We start from the raw sequence: 24,305 nt of genomic DNA, 5'->3' as shown, positions 1-24,305 counted from the left end.
TTCTTTTTGTTGTTGTTGTAGAGACAGGGTCTTACTGTGTTGCCCAGGCTAGTCTCAAACTCCTGGCCTCAAGCAATCTTCCTTCCTTGGCCTCTCAAACTGCTGATATTACAGGCATGAGCTTCCACTCCCAGCCTGTATATTTCATTCATATACAGTTGACGTTTGAACAATGTGTGTGGCAACCCTCCATGCAGTTGAAAATCCAGGTATAACTTTTGAGTCCCCCAAACATAGCTACTAATAATTACTATTGACTAGAGGCCTCGCCAATAACATAAATAGTTAATTAACACATATTTTGCATGTTATATGTGTTATATATTGTATTCTTACAATAAAGTAAGTCAGAGAAAAGTAAATGTTATTAAGAAAATCATAAGGAAGAGAAATATATTTACTGTGTAATCCTAGCACTCTGGGAGGCCGAGCGAGGCAGGAGGATCCCTTGAGGTCAGGAGTTCAAGACCAGGCTGAGAAAGAGAGAGACCTCATCTCTACTAAAAATAGAAAAATTACCTGGGTGTGGTGGCACATGCCTGTAGTCCTAGCTATGTGGGAGGCTGAGGCAAGAGGCTCGCTTGAGCCCAGGAGTTTGAGGTTGCTGTGAGCTAGGCTGATGTCACAGCATTCTAGCCTGGGCAACTGAGCAAGACTGTCTCAAAAACAAATAAATAAATAAAAGAAAGAAAAGAAATATATTTACTATTCATTAATAGAATCATCATAGAGATCTTCATTCTCATCTTCTTTACCTTGAGCAGGCTGAGAAGGAGGAGGAGGAAGAGGAGGGGTTGGTCTTGCTGTCTCAAGGGTGGCAGAAGCAGAAGAAAATCCATGTATAAGTGGACCCAGGCAGTCCAAACCTGTGTTGTTCATGGGTCAACTGTGTATATAATAGAAATATCACATATTTTCGAATTATCAGCTTGTTGCAGATCCCTTCCTGCCTTGGTCCATTTGGACTGCTATAACAGAGTACTATAAACTGGGTGGCTTATAAACAATAGACATTTATTTCTCACAGTTCTGGAGGCTGGTGAGTACAAGATCAAGGCACGGCAAATTTATTGTCTGGTGAGGGCCGGTTTCCTTATTCATAGAGGGCACCTTCTAGCTGGGTCCCCACATGGTAGAAGGGGCGAGGCAGCTCTCTGGGGTCTCTTTTATGAGGGCACTAATCCCTCATGACCTAATCACCTCCCCAAAGCCCCACCCCCTAATGCCATCACACTGGTAATTAGATTTCAGCGCAGGAGTTTGGCGGGATGGGGATGCAGACATCCCGACCTCAGCACCCCTCACAGTCGTGTGCTGGGTGGAGCTGCGGTGGAAGGGCTCACAAGGGCCTGTTGTGCACATCTCTTCCCAGCTCTGCACTTGGTCATACCAGGCTGGTGGCTTGAAATGGGCCATGGTGGGAGAATTTACACCACGGAAATTGGCAAACGCTGCAACTGCTCCCATCCCTCACCCCTTAGAGCCAGCAATTAAACATTTACTTGCAGACCACCACTCCCCACCCCTCATTAGAATATAAGATTCATGAGAGTAAAGATTTTACTTTGTTGCTCTATCTCTGCTGCCCAGAACTATGCCTGACGCGTAGTAGAGGCTTAGTAAATATTTATTGACTGAATAAAAAGTAGCAAGGACTTTTGAATATACAGGCCTGGACTCTGTTCCTCGCCCTGTGTGGACCTTGCACAAACCACTTAATCTCACTGAAGCTGTAAAATGGAAATCAAAATCCTTGCCTTTTCACTTGAGGATTAAGATATCCCAAAGCCAGGAGTAAGGAGGAAAGAGTTGAAAAGCTAATACTGTAGCATAGGAATCATGTAGCCAATCCTCAGATACTTCGTTTAGCTTTAGAATGTGTGGACTGTTATAGCTATGTCTGCAAGGAGCAACTCTGAGGTGTGAGTGCAATACCATAATCAAGGCTTAGCAGAGCAGCGATATCTGGAAAACACTCAGTTAACTTCATCCTCTTTCTCCGCCTTATTGGTTCTTTCCATATTTCTGCAGAAGAGTCTGTTCTTCTGCCTTTCTTCCAAACTTCCCAGGAATAAAATTGCCCAGTCTACTGTAATTTTACCTCCTGTAGTTAAACCAAGCCATTAATTTTCTAATGGGCTTTCCTGTGGGGCCTCAGACCTTAGATTAGGTTAAATGTTTTAGCTTTTTACAATGTGGCATTCAATAGGCAGTTTGCTGCTGGGAAGAAAAGGTACGAGCGTGGAAGTGTTTCCCAGTCTCGACGTCAGCAGCCAGCCTGGCTTCTGCTGTTCAGCTGTCACCCCGTTGAGTGACACCTCAGCAGAGCGAAGGCTCCGAGTTGGCCGGAAGCTGTGCGTCCCCTCGTCTCCTTCCACGGTGGGTATGAGGAGGAGATCCGTCCTTCACGCAGGAGAGCAGGGCCACAGCCAGTCCACTCGTAATGTCTGGATAAACTTTTCCTTGTTGAAGGATGAATCAAAACAAAACAAAACAAAAGACTGGAAAAGTCCTTCAGAGCACGGTAAAGGCAATAGCTTCTGAAGACCAAGAAGGAGTTTCTACTTTTGAAAAAATATCTACAGCAGGATCCAGAAGAGACTTCTGGGGAAATATGTGACACCTCCGTATACAACAAAAAGACATGGTCTCCCTGGAACAGGCACAGAAAACCATAAGGAAAGAATGTTTCATATGAAAAGGCAACAGCCAGAGGGGGAAAAAGGAGGTGGATTAAATACAGAAAAGTTTTAAGAAAACAAAATCCAATAGCAAAACTAAAACCCAAATTAGCAAGATTGTAGAAGGGTATTAATGTGTGGTAAGCTGAATAATGGCCTCCAAAAGATAGTCACACCCTAATCCCTGGAACTTGTGAATGTTACCTTTATAGGCAAAAACAACCTTGTGGATATGATTAAATTGAGGATCTTGAGAGATGGGGAGATTATCCTGAATTACCCACGTGGGCTAAGTGCCATCACAAGTGTCCTTGTAAGAGACAGGCACAAGGCGATGTGACCATGGAGACAGAGACTGGAGTGATGTGGCCACAAGCCAAGCAATGCAGGCAGCCACCAGAAGCTGGAAGAGGAAAGAACAGATTCTTCTCTTGCTTGTGCCTCCAGAGGGAGCGTGGCTGTTCTGACACCTTGATTTCAGCCCAGTGATACTGATTTCAGACGTCTGGCCACCAGGATTGTGAGAGAATGAATTTCTGTTTTGTTAACTCGCCACGTTTGTGGTAATTTATTTAGAGCAGCCACAGAAAACAAATACAGATGCTATGGAAATTAGATCAGTGATGTGAATAAAGGGGAGAAAAACTTGAGAAAGATTCTAGAAAATACAAGCGTAAAGAGAGAAAAGACAAGGTAATAGATGTGGAAGGTGGAACTGATGGCCCACATTCAGATTAATGGTCTTGGTGATTATTGGAATCCGTGATACATCGTCAAAAACGTCCCTGAGCTAACGAGAGACTGTGCATGAATATCAAAGGGCTCACTCAGCCAAACTCAGGGAAAAGACAGCCACATCTGAGCATACCCTGGGAAAAATACAGGAGAGTGAGGATAAAAGAGGGGAAAAAGCATTTCACAAGAGTCCAGAGGAAAAAGTAACATGATGTTGACTTTAGACTTGGTCTTTGTAACAAAGAGACTATGTCTATAGAACCTATCAGAAGATTAAAACATCTGAGATTTTTAAAATAATTCAGATATATTCCTAGAACACATATCACTCCTACCTGTATGTGGGGGCCTGAGAATCTGAAACATGGAAAGGTCTTTTGATTATCAAGTAAGTTTGTGAACTGTCTACAAAGTTTTGGAGGTTGTGTTGTCATGCAGCAATTTTATACTCAGCTGAGGTGCCTTTTGTGTATGAAGCTGATCGGAAAGTCATTCTCAGACATGTAGGGGCTTAGGAAATTACACAAAAATGTTCCTTTCTTTAAAATTCACTTTAAAGATACATTGTAGATGCTCAAGAGTTAAAATAGAGCTCCAGAATAGGGAACATAAGGACCAGACTCCATAAAACTAGAGAGCAGTTTAAAGTACTGTTGTAAATTTGATTATCAAACAAGTAAAAACGTCAAGAAGTGTTCTTACGATAAGCTGTGTAATGGAAAGACAGCCAAATGGCAACTGCACTGTGGATCTTAACCCTAGAGTATCGTTCATGGAAATCAAAAAGGGAAGGAGAGATAAAGCGTTGGTTTGCTGTTTGTCTGAAATGGGTTAGTGCCAAAAGGGTTGTTTCGTTCTTTATTCTAATCCTAGAGAAGTGGTAATAGCTAAAGAAAAGCTCTGAATAATGAGTACTAATATCCACCATTTATGGAGGCCAGCTATGAGCTAAGCTCTGTGCTAAGTACTTTACATTCCCCGTCTCTGCTCCTGGCCACAGGGGTGGTGCTGGCCTCTGTCTCTTCCACCTGCTGCTGAGTTCTTAAGGTTCCTTAAGACCTTGCAACCAGGAGGTGACGCGGCTTGCACCGACTCCAGAGCCCTTCTCTTCTTCCCTGCATGAATGTGAAAAACTTAGAGAGGAACACTGGTAGATCCAAAAATAAGTTCTGGAACTACTCAAACACTTGGGAAATAGAAAAGCAAAATTCATTATAAAGTAGACCCCAAAAAGTATCAATACGTTTAAAAAGCATGAAATATACAGGGTACTTCCCTTAACCATAGTGCACTAGAATCATAGAAAATGCAAAACCATAAAATCTAAAACCCAGCTACTTTAGAGATATAAACAGCACCCAAAATAACTACTGAATCCAATAAGAGTTCGAAACTGCAACTGCAGACTAGGTGGAAAGTAATAAGAAGGCTACATAATGAATTTTGAAACAAGGACAAATACATATTTAGAGAAAAATATATGACTTTGTATATAAGAAGGTACTTAAATAAACGAATGGCCAACTCAACTCTGTCAAGAAGTGACAGAGAAACTAAAGAAAACTAAGGAAAGGTGCACAAAGGAATTAAATGTCGACCTTTATTAATTAGAAAAAAGAATGGTAGAATTGATCGACTTGGGGTGCTAACTTCACAGAAGACTAACAAAGTAGACTGATTTCTCACAGATCTAATTTTTTAAATGAGAAAAAGATCTGTACATTGAAGATGAGGTCATAAGACCAGATTCAGAGGTGGTTTTTAAGTTTAAAGTGATTACTAGTACAGTTCTGTGCTTAAAATGGAAAAATCTGAATGGATGGGACAGTTTTCTAAGAAAATAGAACATATTGTAATTGATCCAAGCAGTTGAAAACACGAATGGAACAAAGCCCACGGACGCTGTCATCAAAGGTTTCTGCCCAGACTGTTCTGCAGACTAGTTCTTAAAATCCGCCAAGAACAGTTACTGCCCAAGCCGAGTTCCGTGTGGATTGTTGATCTGGCATGTGGTGTTGGCAGGAAGGAAGAAGTACGAGTGTGCGTCTTGGCAGAGACAGGATGCGCACCCGTCAAGGACGTGTCTGAGAAGAGCAGCGCGTGTCCCCTCCTCCCGGGCCTGTCCACTGGCGTGCGGAAGCCGATGTCCCTCTGGGGCTGGGTGTGGGCTCCTCAGTTTGCGGGTCTTCACATTCCTCTCCCCTTTCCACCAGTCCTGGGCCACTGGAGGAAGAAAGCGAGCACTGGAGAAGGCAAGTCTGCATCCGGCACCCATGACGTCTTCTAAAAGAGAACCAACCCTTCCTTAATTTGCTCACGGGGAGTTAATGTGAAGCCTTCCCGGAAAGGGAAGGGAGAAGGGAGCAGTGTTCAGACAACTGGACTGACACCGTTTCTGCATTTGACTTTCATGACACTTCTTAAGTGGCCCCCATGTCCTGCATGGGGACACGTGAAGAGAGTGGCCGTTGCCCATGGCCGCAGCCCTGCTGTGATTACAACTTGGCTCCGTCTTCTCCGTTTGCGCCTCCTCTCTCCCTTCCTGGGGGGCTGCCTGGAGACACCTCCCCCCCTCCAGGTTTGTGGGCTGAGCCCCTCTTCTAATGGCGCACGTGGACACCCGCTCACTTGCTTGCGATGGTGGAGACAGTGTGGGCTGGTGCACCGGGCAAGGGCGTGCATCGCCAGCGGCGCTGGAGGCTCTGGGGTTTGGTGTGGGCTCCTCAGTTTGAGGGTCTTCACATTCCTCTCCCCTTTGTCTTGCAGAGCAGGTCGTGGAAGGACTACATCATGAGACAAAACTACTCCAGGTGTAGCTTACAACTTTCGTGACCTTTAATTTTCCCCCAAATCCTGCAAATTGTGCTCTGACGGAAAAACTGGGTTCTGTGATTACATCATTTGGGGAGGGTGGGGTGGGGAAGGGGGAGAGAGGGAGAGAGACAGGTATGAATGTGCAGTTTTGAGAGGAGTCATTTGTTTGCACTTTAATAATTGTATCCGCTTTGATAAGACCCCTTGGCTTTGCATTTTATTTCCTTGGCAAATCGTGCTGTGAGAAGCCACCCTACATGTTCTGCCTAGACGGTAACCTCGTTATTCCTCCTCCACCTCCTGTCCAGTCCTCGCCCACTGAAAGCTGGCACCGTGTCCCCCACGCCCCGAGCGTGCCAGGCCGTGCTCCCTGGCGCTCCGCACGGTCTGACCCGTTGGCTCCCCGCCCTGTCAGCGCTCTCCCCTGGGGTTCCTGGCTTTCCCTCCCGCCTGCCTGGCAGCCCCTGTTCTGCTTCGCTGACAGGCGCCTGTCCTTGTTCCCGGCTCCTAAATGTCAATGGCCCTTGAGCTTCCGTCCTGGACTCTTCTCTCTCTGTGTAGCCTCCTGGAGAGTCCCCTTAGTCACCGTCCTCCTGCTCCTGGTGGCCACATCTAGAGCCCAGAGCTTGCCGTGGTACAGCCAGTTACCTAATCACTCTGTGCCCAGAGGTCCTGAGGCACCAAACATCAGTGTGTCCAAGGCCAAACTCGCCACCTGCAGCCCTGCTTTGCCTCTAAGTGGATGGTCCCTTCGGCACCTGGTTCCACAAGCAGGAAACTGAGGCGATATTTCTTTCTCATCCCCTACATCCATTCACTCGTCAGGGCCTGCCAGCTGCTCCTCTGTGGAATCAGCCCAGGGCCATTTCCCTGCACAAGCCATCTCTTGCCTGACCTGTCGTGGGTCTCTTTGACTCCCGTCTTATCACTCCCATCCCACCCGCTGTCCTCCATACCACGGCCATTTTCATACCTTTGTTAGGTACCTTCTGTGCCCTGGGCTTCTACCATACCACAGCCCTAAATCTCTGGTGGCTGCTCCGTGACGGGCTCGGCAAACATTGTGAGCAGGCCTGGCCCCCCTGCTTCAGCAGAATCATCTTTGGGCACCTTCCCCCTCCTCCAGCCCCTCTGCCCTGTGTCCCCTGGTCGGTGTGCAGTCCCTGAATGGGGCGTGCTCACTCTCTCCCCTCATTCCCTTTGCTCATCCCACTCCTGCCACCCTACCTGGAGCGCCCCTGTCCTCCTTGCTGCCTTGCAGGCCTGTAGGTGTCACCTCAGAGGTCACTCTCCAGGGAGCCTCCCAGCCTTGTACACTGCCCTTACAACGGGCAACATAGCGCCCTGTGTTTGGCCATCACGTGGCTGGTGTACTCACCTGGTCCCTCCATTAGACTCAGATGCCTGAAGGCAGAGGCCACGCTTGTGCATCAGGACATCCCCAGCGCCCAGTGGTGCCTGTTGCATGATGCATAAACCTCAAATATTTTATCCGTGCGATGAATGAGTGGGTCCGTCATACTGCGTTCATTCTATATCTATTGCATGCTGCTATATTTCATGGACTGTACTATGTCACTTAATAAATGCAGTGGGAGCTCAAAGTGCCAGGATCTTCAGAGAAAGGGAGCCAAGGTGAATTCTTGACTTTGGTCTCCTTTAGGGTATAATCTGTTCTGGAAGCCTGAGTGCCTCTACAGTTGGGAGTTTACCCTTTAAGTGCTTTTGCAGCACCCATATAGTTAACTCGTGTCTGCCTTCTCAGGGGCTATTGGGGTTCATGCAGTCTGGGGTCCCACGCCACCTGGCCTGCAGGGGTGCCCTCCAGCTTCTGTCTCCTCGGTTTTACAACTTGTCTTCCCTGCTGGCCATGTCTGCCTGGCACTTTCCCCATCACCACTTCTAGTCCCGTTATGGGCTGTTCTGTGCCACACGCTATCTGGCCAAATAAGACATCTGGCCCCAAGCACTTTAGCTCCTTGGGGCTTACTTAGCAAACATTAATTGTATGCATTCTAGGTCTTTCTGGGTGTTGTTCACCCTGACTTCAGAACTTGCCCTTGATGTTGTCATTTATCTAGATAAATTACTTCCACCAGCTGCTATTGTGTGATTTGCCTGTCTTCTCAAACTAGAGTACAGAAAAAGAAATTACAGTTCATTGCAGTTCTTATCTGATTGGGGCTCTCCCGTTCTCAGAGGCTGCTGCCCAAGCCCCAGGCCACCACCAGGCGTATCCTCTTAGGCCCAGCTCCGCTGGTCCACCCAGGAGAATCTCAGGGAGACACACCCTCCCTCCTCCCTGGGCATGTTTGGAAGCAGCTTCCTGGCTCCTCTGAGCCCTTGAAGGGCAGGGATAATATTGTGCTCATCTCCGTCCCCCTGATACATGGAAGCTTCTGAAATATAGGACGCATTCAGTATACAAATGTTTATGGAATCAGCGGAAGAAAGGCGGGGCGGAGGGGCAGAATTGATAGTGAGATATCAGATTCCCTTCCAGGGCAAGAAGTTAGATGGTGTCAAATGGCAGATTTGGTTAAAGGGTTTGTTGCTCCTTCATATGTGTGAAATTTCCTCCCAGGGAGTATCTGATGTGCTGGAAGAATCAGATATCATAAACACTGAAATAAATACCCCAAACTGGAAGGGTTTCCAAGAAGGTTAGAGATAACACTGGGATAGTTACATAACAGGAAATATTTCAGAATACCCTCAAAGACTGTAGCTCTCGGGAGGATAAAGCAGCTTTCTGAAAAAATCCAAAGTTATGAGCAGCTGTGGCAGTTGCCTCTTATTAATAGGCATTGTATCTGTTCCGAAGCTCAAACCATATAGATTTGAGTGTCTTATCTTCTCTCCATCTTTTCTCCCCCACTCCGAAGGTGACCCCATCTTGTGTTGCTGGGTTTTGGTAGTGTGAGTGTGTCTCGGGGGGGGGGTTTCTCCCCATCTTTCATGCGTTAATACTGTTTGGTATTGGCTTTAGAGCAGATGTTAGGTGGGTTTTATCTCACATGACAATTTCAGTAGATTGTGGCTCACTGGAGTGTTGAGAAGGATTCTGAAGCTGAATCGATGTTTAGTGGGGAGAGTTCCTTGGAAAGAGGCAGAGGGGTTTGGAGAGTAGCAACATGCATACCGAGTATTTGCCATCCCTGTTCTAGAAGACAGCAAAGTGATGAGAGCAGGGAGTAGCCTCCTTCGGGTTTTGACCTAAATGAGAGTCAATTGAAGTTATTTTAGCCCTTTTCATTTCAGAGCCTGAAGTTGTTGGTTTTCAAATCATGTCTTACAGTGGCTTGAATGTAGTACCTTCAAGAGTAGGAAGAAGGAGAGAGTTGACTATCTTAACGGTGTTTAACCCTTTTCTCTAACCTGTTGCCATCTGATATTAGATACTAAATTGGACATGACTGTAGAAGGGGCAGGAATGGGAGACTATTTTAAAAGTCCCTCCAGTGTAAATATTTACGGTGGTTATTTCAGAGGCAATTTAAGCTTCTGAAACTTGAGCTACAACTGGATACTCCTAACTTAGCATGGAAGGTGTTGTCCAGATTGGTAGCCTGGAATCTAGATTCGTACATTGGGAATCAGAGTGTACTGAGGAGTGGCCAGTGGCTGTGACCTGCCACCAGGCGTATTTCATTAATGGCAGTCAGTTGCACAAATGCACATAGCATCTTTCACCAAAGAAGGATCCATCCAGTCATCTCATTTAAGGCATTCTTTTTCAGGTGGAGAAACTGAGGCATGGCCTGTGATATTGCCCATCCGAGCTGCAGTGTGTGAGCTATAATAGCTACTTGAGCTACAGGTCCAGGCCCAGTCTGTCAGTCAGTAAATACTCCCTGACTGCTTTCCATCTGTCAGTTGTAGACACCACAGATGTAGTTATGAGCAAGAATGTCCAAGCCCCCAGCCTCAAGGGGCTTCCAGGCTTTTTGAGAAGAGACAGACAAAAACACCCCAACGAACACATAATGCATGCCTTAGGGCACCAGTAAGAGCACTGAAGAAAATAAAGTATTGTGATCAGGGATGCTGGCTTGCCTGGGTGTCCAGGGAAGACTGCCTGGAGAAGGTGATATTCACATCTAGACTGGAATGAGGTGATGAGACAGAGTGGTGTTGGAAAGATCTTGGGGAAGACCCTTCCCAGCCAGAGAAACAACAAAAGCAAACCTGTCTAAGAGACAGAACAAAAGCCAGTGTGGTTGGAGCCGGGGGAATGCCCAAGCTCTTGTCCATTAGCCTGGATGTTTGCTAAGTTGGTGGTGTTGGTGGTGATAGTTTCTTATAAGCCTTGGAAACTATTGGTGGGACAGTACCTGCTTAGTTATACAGAGAGTGTGAAGAATACTGTAAATTAAGGTGAACTTTAAAATGGCAGAATCCCTTTGGAGGGAGGCGTGTGGTATAGGTGGGGCCATTTCTGTTCCACAGAACCTATGCAGGCAGGTGGGGGGAAGGGCAGGGACAGTGGCCAGTGACCATAAGCACATTGGCTGGATTAGGAGGGAACATGAAGACAATGTCGATAGTGACCCACTCCCTAAACAATCTCACAGAACTTTCATGCTTCTTCCGTGTGCTGAGTCCAGCCCAGGCCTCCCCGGCAGACTGAACTGCCTGCTCATTGTGTCCACGAACACTTCAAAGGCAACATGTCAAAAAAGGGAAAATACCTCCCCTGTCAACCTGCATGTACTTCCCAGTGCTCACATCTCGGTTGCTGGCTGCAGTCTAGACTCAGGCCCCTCACCTTGAAACGGGTGGGTCATCTCTCCCCTTGGTGCCTCTGTAGATCCCCCTGCGGATTGCCTCTGTCCCCAGTCCCTCCCCTGGCAAGGCTAACCCACAGGAAGCCTTCTCCAGCCTCGGCTGGGCCGGGCTCCTCTCTGCCTCTCCCTGTGTCCACTGGGCACACCTACATCATGTTCTGGACTGATAGGGGCCTCCAAGAGGCTGTGAGCGCCTCTTAGGCAGGGAGTGTGTCATAGTTGTCATGGTTTCTTGGCCACCTGGACACAGTAGGGCTCCATCAGTGTTTGGTAAACAAATGAGCAGCAGAGCAGGGCCCCCTTGTAAGCAGCGGGTTAGCGATTTGCTCATGATCATCAAAGGGACACCAAGTGAGGATGAATACTGTCCGTGGGTGACTGTTTTCTTCTTTATATCCCTCTGAATTTGGTCAGATTCCTTATAGGAAGCAGTTATCAATTATTTCTAGAATTTTTTTGTGGTGCAATGTACATAATGTAAAATTTGGCATCTTAACCATTTTTAAGTGTACAGTTCAATGGCATTTAGTACCTTGATGTTGTTGTGTGACCATCAGCACCATCCATCTTCATCCCAAACTGAAATTCCATACCCTTTAAACACGACCTCCCCATTCCCTCTCCCCCAGGCCCTGGTAACCACCATTCTACTTCCTGTCTCTATGAATTTGACGACTCGTTATCTCATGTCAGTGGAATCATGCAGTATTTGTCTTTTTGTGACTGGCTTGTGTCATTTTGCATGTCTTTGAGGTTCATCTGTGCTACAATGTAGCATGTATCAGAATGGCCTTCCTTTTTAAGGCTGAATAGTGCATTCTGTTGAATGTATATACCACATTTTGTTTATGCATCCATCAGTCACTGGACATTGGGTTGTTTCCACCTCGTGGCTGTTACAGATAATGCTGCTGTGAACTTGGTGTGCAAATATTTGTTCAAGTCCCTGATTACAGCTCTTTTGGGAATATGCCTAAAAGTAGAAGTGCTGGGTCCTATGGTAAAATTACTTTTAGAATTTAGAAACATTTGTAATAGTTTTAAAATGGTCATTTTGTCTCAAACCAAAGGTCACCTTAAGATGGGAGGCGACCTAGAAATGCAGGCTGACATTTCAGACTTTTGTTCTTATGACTTGTGTGATGATCCTTGGTGACACGAAATGATTTGTTTTCAAGTCTGGTTTTGATTTTTTTTTCTTACAGCATCAAGCTTCTAGCTGTGCAAGAACTACTTGACAGAGAGGCCTTGGAAAAGGTAAATATTTTGATCTTCCTGCCCCACGTTCAAGAACTGAGAGCAAAGTGTCACACACAGGAGAAATTCGACCCTCTGTGGCCAGAGACAGTGCTTAGTGCAAGGGTGGTCACTCACTTTGTATTCTTGACAGTCCGTGGACCGTGCACAAGTTTCATCTAAACCCCCAGCTCACTCGCAGTCTGCTCACACTACAAGCTCCCCTGTGCTTGGCTGAGTCAGGGCTTTGCGGAGAGCAGAGGCCTGCCCCGCGCCATCGCGCTCTGGGGGAGGCTTTCTGTGTCTCGAAACATGGTGAGCTGGAGGCCTCCCGCATGCCGCAGTCTGTGCCGCCCACTCCGTGCCATCTCTGCGTGGTGTGTGTCGTTAGCTGGGTGTAGGGATGATGGAATGGAGGCACAGCGAGGTTGGGTAATGTGCCCAAGGCAAGTGAGCTAAGTGTAATAGAAGAGTGATGATTTGAATCCCAATAATTCCATTTCCCAAACCAGGGCTTTTCTATTTAACAGGCAGGTTCGTGAATTTGCATCCCTTCTTAGGCTCCTACTGAGGATTGGGAAACTGCCTCCCCACCCCTAAACCAATGTTTCGCTGTGCTTTGGAAGAGACCCCCAGTGTGTCTTGGCTTTCAGTGTTCCAGTCAAGCCCGCTCTTGGGGATCCTTTGCTGGTCGTGGGTTCAAGTTCTGTGTGCGCGGTGGAGTTGTCTCCGCAAAGCAGGCCGGGCAGGTGCTGAGGAGGCCAGATACCCACGTGCCACCCAGGGCCTCCCGTCTCCTGCCAGGCTGCTCCCCTGGGGGAGCTCAGGACTCTTCCTGCGTATGTAGCTGTGGGTGTTCATGAGAATCTGTAATGCTAGCATAAAGTGGTTAGAGACATAAGCACCCAAACGATAATATTTTATTTTTAGAATTTAAAATGTTTGGATTCGTAGTCAGTCTGCTGGTTGGCATTGAAACAAAGTAACTCTTTAAAATGAGCACCAAGTAGTGATACGAAGGAGGAAGGGGGCTGAGCTCTGGCTTTGTATTTAACGTCCCCTCAGCCTCATTTCCATCCCGGGTAAACCAAGGACAGTGCTGCCGCCCGACCTCAGAGTGGCAACATGAGACGAAGGGCTTTCTGAATGCCAAAGCACTCTGCTCGTATTAATTCTTAATCACCTGTATTAATTCTTAATATGCATTTAGCCATTAAAACATACTGGGTCCGGCTATAAAGAACATCGCTGGGCCAAATGACAACCCTGATGTGGATAGTACGTTAGATAAAGGTATTATATCAACACTAACTTTTCCTGAAGTTGATAATTAGTCGGCGATCATGTAAGAAAATGGCCTTGTTCTTAGGAATTAATACTGGAGTATTTAGGATTAAAGGAGCATGATGTTTATAACTTGTTCTCAAATGATTCAGAAAAAAATAGTGATATATGCATATTGGACAGAGCCAAAGAAAGAAAGGTGAGCGTCATTGATCAAGTAAATGGGGCGAAATGCAAACAATTGATCCTTCTGTGTACAGGGGTATGGAGAGGTCTTTGTTCTTGAAACTTTTTTAAAGTTACTCTCCCTCAAAAAAAATTCTCTTCTTAGTATTCATGACAGTTACTTGTTTTAGTCCTCAATTAAAAAAAAAAAAAAAAAAAAAGCATCAAAGCCAGTAAACGGGGAGCCCCAGTACTAGGGTGTATCAGTACAATAAAAATGCAGGCCCCTGAAATATAAATTAGGTCTTTTAAGCCGTATGATTGTCTGACTTAGAGAGGCCTCATAGCCCAGCTGATTCATGGGCACTAGCTGCTTTCGGAATCTCACAGACAAGTGGGGTCAGGGCTCGCTGTGGCTGGCATTGGAGCCAGCTGTGCTGCCCTGAGAATTTGGTGCTGAGGCTGCCAGGGAGCAGGTCCTGAGCCTGCCTCCTCCTTCCTAACCAGGTTATCTTGGGTTACTTACCTCTCTGTGCCTCGGTTTCCCAATCTGTAAAATGGGAATCACTATAATCCCCAATTCACAGGGGTTAAGATTATGAAGTAGATAGTCCATGCAAAGGACTTAAACACTATGCCTGGTGCTCAATGGTCCTCAGAAGTTAGCTGCTGCTCATGCTCTTTTCTCCCCCCTCCCTCCTCCCCCCCTCCTCCCCCTCCCCCACCCCCATTGCTTCTTTTTCTCCTCCCTCTCCCTTCGTCTCTCTCACCAAGTTTGATGACGGTTTTGTATTGTTCCCCTATCTCAATATATGACCAGTTTAGAGCTTTGCCCAATGGTTTCAGTATGCATGGGGTCCAGCAGGAAATCAAGTTCGCTCAGTTTCTTTCTTCTTCCTTCTGTTCAGTCGTTCATTCATGCTACAGGCATTTGTTGAGTTTTCTGTGTGCCAGGCAAGTAGCAAACATTTCTAGAAAAGTTTAGAAGCAAACAGTTGTCATGAGCTTGGTAGCCAGTTGTGTTTTGAGTGACACACGACACATTGCTTGGCATAGTACTGTTTTTGTTTTTGTTTTTGTTTTTGCATTACGATTGGTCCAGTTGATGTGCCAGAATAAGATAAGTTCTCTAAAGAGCCTCATGACTTACAGATTCCCTTCCACCTGGACAAGCTGGAGAGCCACCAAGAAAAGCTCTTTGTCAAGGGTAGAGCTTTGCTGCTCAAAGTGCGGTCCACAGACGAGCAGCATCAGAAGCTCAGTAGAAATGCAGCATCTTGCCCACCCAGACCCCCTGAATCAGAGCTACATTCTAAAAAGAACCCAGGTGACCATTTGAACTGAAGTTCAAAAACACTGTGGTAGGGTCCATTTATTATCACCATCACTGTTATTTACCAGTCGATAATAGAAAGAACCTGTGAGATGTCAAAATTTTACTTTTATGGCCAATTAAGCTTTTGTGTGTGTGTGTGTGTGGCATCAAAAGAGAAGTAGTAAACACCAACATTCGCATTTGTTAAGAACTCAGTTTTTATCTTTGGTTTTTGCCTGCTTCTTCCTTTCATCAAGAAAATAGTCTTACTTAATTTAAGTAGAGCCAACACATGAGCCAACATAGAGCCAACAATGTGTGTCAGACACACATTCTGCAAACCTCAAACCTCTTTGTCTTGCAGCTGGGTTTTGTAATTACTGACCTCCCGAGAACCTGCTGTGATGGAACGGGTCACTCCTAGCAAGCCAGTCCCAAGAGTGAGGGTCTCTACACGCCTCCCTCTTGTAATATGGGAGCTTCTCTGAAGGGGTCATTTCCCTCACGTGTACTGATAGGGTAAATCTGAACAGTAAAAGGTTTAAATTGTGTAAAATATCAAAGGCTAAAAACAAGCAGCGGTGTTTTAGGGTCTCATAGAAAACAAGACTTCTAGTGCTTTTTCTTGCCAATATTAGACCTTTTTTTAATCATAATCTTAGTATTTTACCTTAAAATGACCAGCCATTTGCCTAAATGTTACCTAGTTTTAGGTAGAGAGGCTTTCCATTTTTAGAAGTGCCAGGGTTTTCCTGTTTTCTGCAGAGCCCAGGGCCAGCTCCAGGGAGGCTCCGGTTTTAGCAGAGCTGAGTTCTCCCCCAGCCCTGCCGCTATTGAGCTGCTGGAACTGGCAGGGGACCTTCCTCGCAGGCCCAGGCCCCTTTCCTCATCTGTAAAGCTGCTCTCTCTGGGTCCTTTCTGCTTTTTAACTCTTGAGCTTTGTTTTTCAGCGTTGTTCCTTGATCGCATAGGGGAAATTTTGCCTTTTGTACTCAGCTTTCTACAGCTTGTCCACTGCTTTATTTCAGTGGTCCTTACTGAGTGTGGGGGCTTTCCTGTTTCATCTGCCCTGCTCATCATCAAGTCACAAATTTTGGGGGAAGAGGTGAATAGTGAGCACAAGCCCAGTACATGCATATGATAGACACAAAGAGACTCTGTACCTAGTTCAATAGGGTTCTAGTTTTTACCTCTTATCATGTGTCTTAATTTAGGTACAGTAGATTGGGGAAGAGGTGGGGGACGTTTGGGGGGAGGGGTCAGGTTCTCAATTTCTCTTCTCCACTAACACTACATAGAGCCACTTCTCAGACTGGCGACAGTGATTTGTCACTTATTTAAAAAATGTTATAGACCATGCAATTAATGATGTAAGTTTCTCTACCAATTTCTTCTCTAAAAAATTGTTAGATCCATGAATAGATGATCTAAGATGTGTAAGTATCAGAGTATGTGACATTTCTCTGAAAGGGTTTTGGATGTAGATGCGATTTTTTTTTTGTTTTGTATTAGATCCCAAGTCCAGGGACTTGCTCTGAGAAGGATGCATGTCACACAGCTCTCTGTACTCTTTGCTCTGAGAGTGGAAGGCTTTCGTTTTTCTGAACTTAAGTCATAGGGACTTGTTTCCCAGGCCTTCAAAACAGGCCCATCTAATGCCTTTAAATGTGGCATTGCATGAAGGGAAATAAAAATATTGGTACAGCTTGATTTAGAAAGATCATTTTTCAATGACCCTTTCAAACAGCTTCCTGCCTCGCTGCAAACAATAGTTTGGCCAGTCACTGCAGCTGAAGGTCACCCTCACCCTGGGAGGACCAGAGGGTGGGCCACCGGCTGACCCAACCTGGGACCGACGCCTGCCTGGAAAGCTGCCCGGGAGAGCAGGCCGCCCAACTCAGGGCATTGCCTGCGTGGCCCCCAGCCCTCCCAGGCTGGGCCAGGCCTCAGCCATCAATCACAGGTTGACTGAGTTCAGGCTCTGAGGGCACAGATGGGGGTTGGATCCAGCTCTGCTGTTTACTGGCTGGGGACCTACTGGGCAAGTTACTGACTCGCTTGCTTTGTTTTTAACATTCAGAGTCACAGTAATACCTACCCCATTAGGGTTTTTTGTTGTTGTTGTTTGTTTGTTTGTTTGTTTGTTTTTAATGAGAGTTAAATGACATAATGTGAAATAAAGAGGTTGTGTTGTGTATGTGGTAAGTACCAGAGTGAGGGCAGCTGGTACTGGTACTGGTACTGTCCCTATTGCTGCTGTGTCGTCACCATCAGTATTGGAATCTCCTCCTCACTTCTCTCCTAAGAAGCCCAACTTCACCTTGATCTGTTGCTGTTAGAAGATGTTAAAGAAGAAGTGGCATCTCCCCTGCTCCATTTGCCAAGTTGTGTAGGACAAGATGCCTGCCAGTCCTTCCTGCTGCTGCTGCTTAGTATTTGTGTTAGAATTTCGGCTTTGGAGTGCAGCGCCTCGTCTCGTTTTCCTATAGGTGGAGCAGATGATCTCAAAGACCTCTTTTCCTGCTTTACATGTGTGATAAAGTGTATGCGTTTCCCCAGCAAACCTGGAACTAGACACATTGAACTTGATGCGTCAGGGCTCTTCCCGCTGAACCCTAGTGGTGGGCAACCTTGGAATTAGAGTTAACAGCTTCCTGGGACTTTTCAGAGGGAAATAGGAGGTAAACCATTTTCACATAGATGTGTGTGAATAACCTAAGGATGCTAAATGTTTATAATTGGTGATAGTGTTTTCTGAATACACACACATACACATTCATGCACGTAGCTCTGTTATGACATGCTTTTTAAGTATTTTTCGCTGTAATTTGGATTTCGATTCGTTTAGTTTTTGCTACAATTGAGTGCTTGCTCTGTGCCTAAATTACACTATATACCAAGGGGGATAAAATTATAATGATTTTTTACAGTGGAATGGTATGTATAGAATCCCAGAATGTCAGAACTGAGGGAGACTTTTAAACCCATCTAGGTCAGGTGCAGTGACTCATGCCTGTAATCCCAGTGCTTTGGGAAGCTTGAGGCCAGGAGATCGGGACCAGCCTGGGCAACATAGTGAGACCCTGCTTCTATGAAAAATAAGAAAAGAAATTAGCCAGGAAGAGTGGTGCATGCCTGTAGCTCTAGCTACTCAAGAGGCTGAGGCAGGAGAATGACCTGAACCCAGGAGTTCAAGGTTGCAGCGAGTGGTGATTGCGACATTGCACTCCAGCTTGGGTGACAGAGCCAGACCTTGTCTCTCTAAAAAAAAAAAAAAAAAAAAAAAGAAACATCTAATCTAACCCTGTCATTTTGCAGACAGGTCACTAAGGCTACCGTAGGTGTGTTGGTAACCTACCACCGATCCTGGTGACTAGACTGGCTCCATCTCCCAACTCCCTTCAAGATGGTCGTCTGCCTTTCTTCTATGATCTCACTTAGTCTGGACAGCAGCCTTCACAGGCATAGTGAGCAGTTCTGTCTCCACGTTTCCCAGGGGTGGGAGCAGGTCCAGGTGATGAAGAACCAAAACCCAGCTCTTCTAAAAGCGTGGCTTGCAGCAAAACAGCTTTGGTGCAGTCTCCTCCAGCAGGAGGAACAGAGAATGTGGGAGGGGCTGGAGAGGAGGTAGGAGGAGGTTCCTGGCTCCAGATGTGGACGCTGTCAAGGAGCATCCAAAGGTGAAGGGACATGAGGTGGCCTGAAGGCTGCCTGAGCACTGTCGACCAAGCGGGTGGTCCACGGGGCGATTGTGGGAGCCAAGAGGAATAAGGATGGAGAACGTGGATTGGACACATGTCAAAATTAATTGCTTCAAGAATCTTAACTTGTAAAAATAAACTTAAAATTACTCTTTTTTAAACACACATACACACACACACACACACACACACAATGTCTTCTTTTAAAATTATCAGAATGGCATTCTTTAGATCCTTTAGTTAATTTTTCCCCCACACCTAGTCCTTCATGTAATTGGAGCTTAATTTGAATACCATAGTGAGTGGTCAGTATTCACATTATCTGTGTAGGTTTTTGTTTTTTACGGTGGGTTGGATCAGATCAGTGTCTAATCATGATTAAACTCATTATAATCACTTTCCTGGCTATGTCCCTGTCAACAGGAAGCTGGCTGTTTTTCCTTGAAAGGACCGGTGAGCAGAAATTGGGGTGGGGGGGGTACGTACACCTGTGGAACTCAAGGCTAGCTGTGTGGAGGCCGCCACAGCTGCCTGCCAGCTCCTCTTCCTGAGCTGAGTGCCTGGGGCCCACCAACCAGAGGGAGGAAGGTGGAGGAGCAGGAGGAAGGGGTGAGGGGATGGGGGTGCACAGGGCCAGAGGGCAGGGTGGCGCACAGAGATGGAGTGGCCCTCTGAGCTACACAGACCCTGCACAGGGGGGTCCTTCCCTTAGAATCAGGGGGATCAGAGCAACCTATGGCCAGTCTACAGGTCAAATCTGGCCCACAACTTGTTTTGTTAAATAAAGTTTTATTGAAACACAGATGTGCCCATTCATGTAACTTATGTCTGTGGCTGCTTTCACACTACGTCAGTAGGTTAAATCATTGCAACAGAGATGGTATAGCCCACAAAGCCCAACTGTATATTATCTGGTCTTTTACAGAGAGAGTTTGCCAACTCCTGTCCTAGATCAGTGGTGCTTGGCTATTGCCCCTGTAAGTATCAGGCGAAAGCTGTGTGCCCTCATCCCCCCAAAATGCACAGTGTGCCTATACACACTGTTGGATTTCCACATTCAGGAGGTCACAGAGCTCTGGAAGCTTCTCCATGGAGCCCTCAGGTTCATGCCTCTGCACCCGGGGAGAGGTAGGATTCATTTTTCTACCTGAGAAATGTGGAAATACCTTCCCCCATCTGCAGAACGGTAGCCTCATGAGGAAATGTTTCTAATTGTGGGGCAGATCAGCCCCTCCCAGTGAGGCATAGTGCCCGGGGGCTGCAGCAGGGCCATATATGTGGTTAGGTTCCAGTAGATTTTAGACAACACCGCGTCTCACTGGCACGGAAACAGCATCCTTCAGTTTTCTTTCTGTGGCTTATGGTTTGATCCCATTGGCTATTCTAAGGGAATTGCCTGATTTATGAAACATCTATGCTCTCATTCTTGATCCCTGTCTTTCTAGAACCATTTCCTTCCTGGGTAACTTCAGACATATTTAGGTCTCCCTGAACCTGCAATGTGCTGATACTTGCCCTGCTTTCAACTCTTTGCTACTCTCCTATTTATTTCTCTTGCTTCTTTTACCGGTAGTTTTCCTAACTGTAAATTCTCCTCCTACACAGCCAGCCTTTGTCCCTGCTCCTCTCTCCTTAACTCTTAGGAGCCTGGCCCTGTCCCAGTTAATCTAACAAATCTTAGCTTCCATTCGCCAACGTCCAACCTTATCCAAAGCCTTTTTATTTTTAAAAAATTTTCTGCTTTCCATTATTAAAAATGATTGTGAAATAGTTTTATGTAGAATTAAAAATTGCATATGCAATTATCCATTTTTTTGTAATCTGTAATAATGAGAACATACTGATTTTAGGTTGAAAAGTATTTTTTAAAATTTTACAGCCACTTAGATGCAGCGATATGAATGTAGGAGAGAGAAAAGGAAATAAACCATGTCTGGGGTATGTCTTATCCAGGTCACCCGAGCCAGGCAGGGAGTCTGCACCCGCTGCTGGCTCTGACTCACGATGGCTGTGTTTTGGCGGTGCTCCTTGATGGTTTGATTAATTTTTCTTCATCCTCTATAAGTTGTGTTACTTCTTCTTAGTCTCCTAATCTATTCTGGATTTTTAGAGGAAAATAACAGAAATCTTATAATGTCCATGTGGATCACAAATTCAGGCAGGGGCCAAGGCAGGGCCTATGCAGGGAGGAAGAAAGGTCCTTTCAGGCAGGGCTAAAGGTTGAGGGGGCCTTGCCTGTGGGCAGTTGTTCAGGTTCAAGTGTGTACACGAGAACCAGGTTTATTTTGGCTGTGAAAAGTCAACCTCCCCATGCTTTGCTAAGACTTCTATTACCATCAACTAGAGAGAGTTTTGCTGGACTGCCGTGGTGGCTCGTAAAAGATGAGCTGGTTTTGTGAGCTTGTCTAGCCCGTGATTTAAGTGTAGTGTGCCCATGTCAAAACTTTTCCTGCGGTGGCACCTGTCCTTGAGATGCCCTCTTGCCTCTGGGAGGGGACCTGGAGTTTCTAGTTCTGGTAGTGGCAGGGTAGCTACTAGCCGAATAACCTTCCCTCAAATAACAATATAAACGCTGGATAGAATGCACACACGTATTTGAAGGCACTGAGGTGTAGCCAAACAGTAGAAATTGTAGTATCTTCAACCTTTGAAAGAAGGAACCAGCAATGGGTGAGATCCACATCCGTATGGCTTCTCCCCAATGCTATGCCACAGTCTGTGTGGGCAGCTAGAGCTCAGGCAGAACGTGGAGGTCTTTGGAGGGATAGTGTGAGTTTTCTCTCCTTTTTTTCTTGGTCAGTCTAGTTAAAAGTTTTGCAGTTTTTACTGAATTTTCCAAAGAACTTTCAGTTTCATTGATTTTTCTCTCTTGTTTTTCTGTCCTCTATTTCATTAGTTTCTGCTGTAATCTTTATGTTTATTTCCTTCTCCTTGCTTTGGGTTTAGTTTGCTCTTTTTTCTGATGTACTTAAGGTGGAAGCTTAGGTTTTAGGTTTGAGATCTTTCTTCTTTACTAACATAAAGACTATCTATAGCTATAGATATCCCCATAAGATTGCGTCAGCTAAATCCCATAAGTTTTAGTGTGTTGCATCTTCATTTTCATTCATCTCAAAGTGTTTTTAGTTTTTCCTTATGATTTCTTCTTTGACCCATTGGTTATTTACATATGTGTTGTTTAATTTCCACATATTTGTGAATTTCCAAAATTTCTCTTTTTTATTGACTTCTAATTTTCTGTTTCAGTGTGGTCAGAGAGTATATTTTGTTTGACTTCAATCCTCATAAATATATTGAGGCTTGTTTTAGGGGCTAGCATATGGTCTAACCTGGAGAATGTTCTGTGTGCACTTCAGAAGAAAGTGTGTTCTGTTTTTGTTGGGTTGAGTGTTCTGGGATGTCTGTAGGTCTTGGTTTATGTTGTGTTCAAGTTATTTCCTTGTTGATCTTCTAATTGTTCTACCCATTATTGAAAGTGGGTATTGAACTACCACTATTATTGTTGAGTTGTCTGTTTCTCCCTTAAATTTTATTAGGTTCTCTTCATGCATTTTGGGGCCCTGTTATTAGGTACACACACACACACACACACACACACTTATAATGGCTGTCTTTTTGATTGATTGGCCCTTTTAATGTTATAAAATGTCTCTCTTCCTCTCTAGTAATAGTTTTTGTTTTAAAGTCTACTTTTCTGATATTAATATAGTCACTCAAGCTTTCTTTCATTTGCTGTTTGTATTATATACCTATTTGCATCTTTGAATCTTAAGTGTGTCTCTTGTACATAGTATATATAATAGTTGGATCCTATTTTTTTGTTTCTTTTTGGTTTTTTTTGAGACAGTCTCATTTTGTTACCCAGCTAGAGAGCAGTGGCATCATACTAGCACACAGCAACCTTAAACTCCCAGGCTCAAGCGATCCTCCTGCCTCGGCCTCCCAAGTAGCTGGGACTACAGGCATGCACCATCATGCCCAGCTATTTTTTTCTATTTTTTTTGTAGAGACAGGGTCTTGCTCTTGCTCAGGCTGGTCTTGAACTGCTGACCTTAGGCAATCCTCCCGCCTCGGCCTCTCAGAGTGCTAGAATTACAAGTGTGAGCCACCACACCTGGCCAGGATCCTGTTTTTTATCCAGTTTTACAGTCTCTGCCTTTTTATTGGATTGTTTAGTCCATTCATATTTAATGTTAATACTACTGTAGTTAAAGTTATAAATCCCATTTTATATTTTGTTTTCTATGTCTTATGTCATTTTTTTGTTCCTCTGTTCTTTATTACTGCTTTCTTTTGTGTTATGTGAATATTTTCTAGTGTGGCATTTTAATTTCTTTAACAATTCTTTTCACTATACTTTCTTGAGTTATTTTCTTAGTGGTTGCTCTGGGGTTTATCATATAAATCTTAACTTACCAGATTTATACTGACTTATTTCAAATTTATACTCTATTTCAGAGTAATAATAACTCAATTTCAGTAAGGCATAGAAACATTACTACTATATAGCTCTATTCCCTCTTCCTTCTTTTTGTGCTACTGTTACACACATTACACCTATATATGTTGCACACTGAACTATGCATTGTTATAATTGTTATTTTATGCATTTTAAGGATGAGAGAAGAAAGTAAAGCAGTATGTATTTATGGAATTAGCTATATTAGCCTTTTTACTTGCTATGTCTGGTTTGCATTTGTTCTGTGGATTCGAGTTACCACTTGTTGTGTTTCCTTACTCTGCTCTCTACTCCCACCCAGCTCCTCTGTGCTGTTATTGTCAACCATATTACATTTCTATAGGTTATAGGCCCAACAATACCATTGGATACATGTTGTTTTCTACAATTGCTTTTTAAATCAGTTAAGAGAATGAAGGAAAAGAAATATGCATTTATGGTATCTTTTATAATTAGTTTTAGTGGTGCTATTCATTTTTTTTTTTTTTTTTTTAACGAGGGTTCACATTGGTCTGGGGTCATTGCTTTCAGCCTAAAAAACTTTCTTTAGGATGTCTTGTTAGGCAGGACTATGAGTAATAATTCTCTCAGTTTTTGTTTGTCTAGGAATGTATTTCATCCTCATTTTTTAAAAATAGTTTTCCCAAATATAAAAGTAGTTGAGGCTGGGCGCGGTGGCTCACGCCTGTAATCCTAGCACTCTGGGAGGCTGAGGCAGGAGGATTACTCAAGGTCAGGAGTTCGAGACCAGCCTGAGCAAGAGCGAGACCCCATCTCTACTAAAAATAGAAAGAAATTATCTAGACAGCTAAAAATATATATAGAAAAAAAATTAGCCGGGCATGGTGGCACATGCCTGTAGTCCCAGCTACTTGGGAGGCTGAGGCAGGAGGATCGCTTGAGCCCAGGAGTTTGAGGTTGCTGTGAGCTAGGCTGACGCCACCGCACTCTAGCCCGGGCAACAGAGCGAGACTCTGTCTCAAAAATAAATAAATAAATAAAATAAAAGTAGTTGAGTTTTCTTCTTTTAGCACTTTGAATATGCCATTTCCCTGCCTCTGGCCTCCATTGTTTCTGATGAAAATTCAGCAGTTGTCTTATTGGGGACACCTGACTTCTGAAAGCTGG

The 24,305-nt window shown here is 45.0% G+C and overlaps 1 protein-coding gene across 1 annotated transcript in view; it reads left to right on the top strand.

Annotated features, from left to right (window-relative positions):
* EEPD1 (endonuclease/exonuclease/phosphatase family domain containing 1) overlaps positions 1–24,305 on the top strand; it is a 112,668-nt gene that overhangs the window by 54,766 nt on the left and 33,597 nt on the right. Inside the window, exon 3 of the mRNA XM_069461761.1 lies at positions 12,223–12,274. Coding sequence (XP_069317862.1) covers positions 12,223–12,274 — 52 coding nt within the window. The remainder of the gene's footprint in view (positions 1–12,222; positions 12,275–24,305) is intronic.

Source organism: Eulemur rufifrons, chromosome 29, assembly GCF_041146395.1.
Source record: "Eulemur rufifrons isolate Redbay chromosome 29, OSU_ERuf_1, whole genome shotgun sequence".
NCBI classification, from domain to species: Eukaryota; Metazoa; Chordata; class Mammalia; order Primates; family Lemuridae; genus Eulemur; species Eulemur rufifrons.
This window is presented reverse-complemented; position numbering and strand designations above follow the sequence as displayed.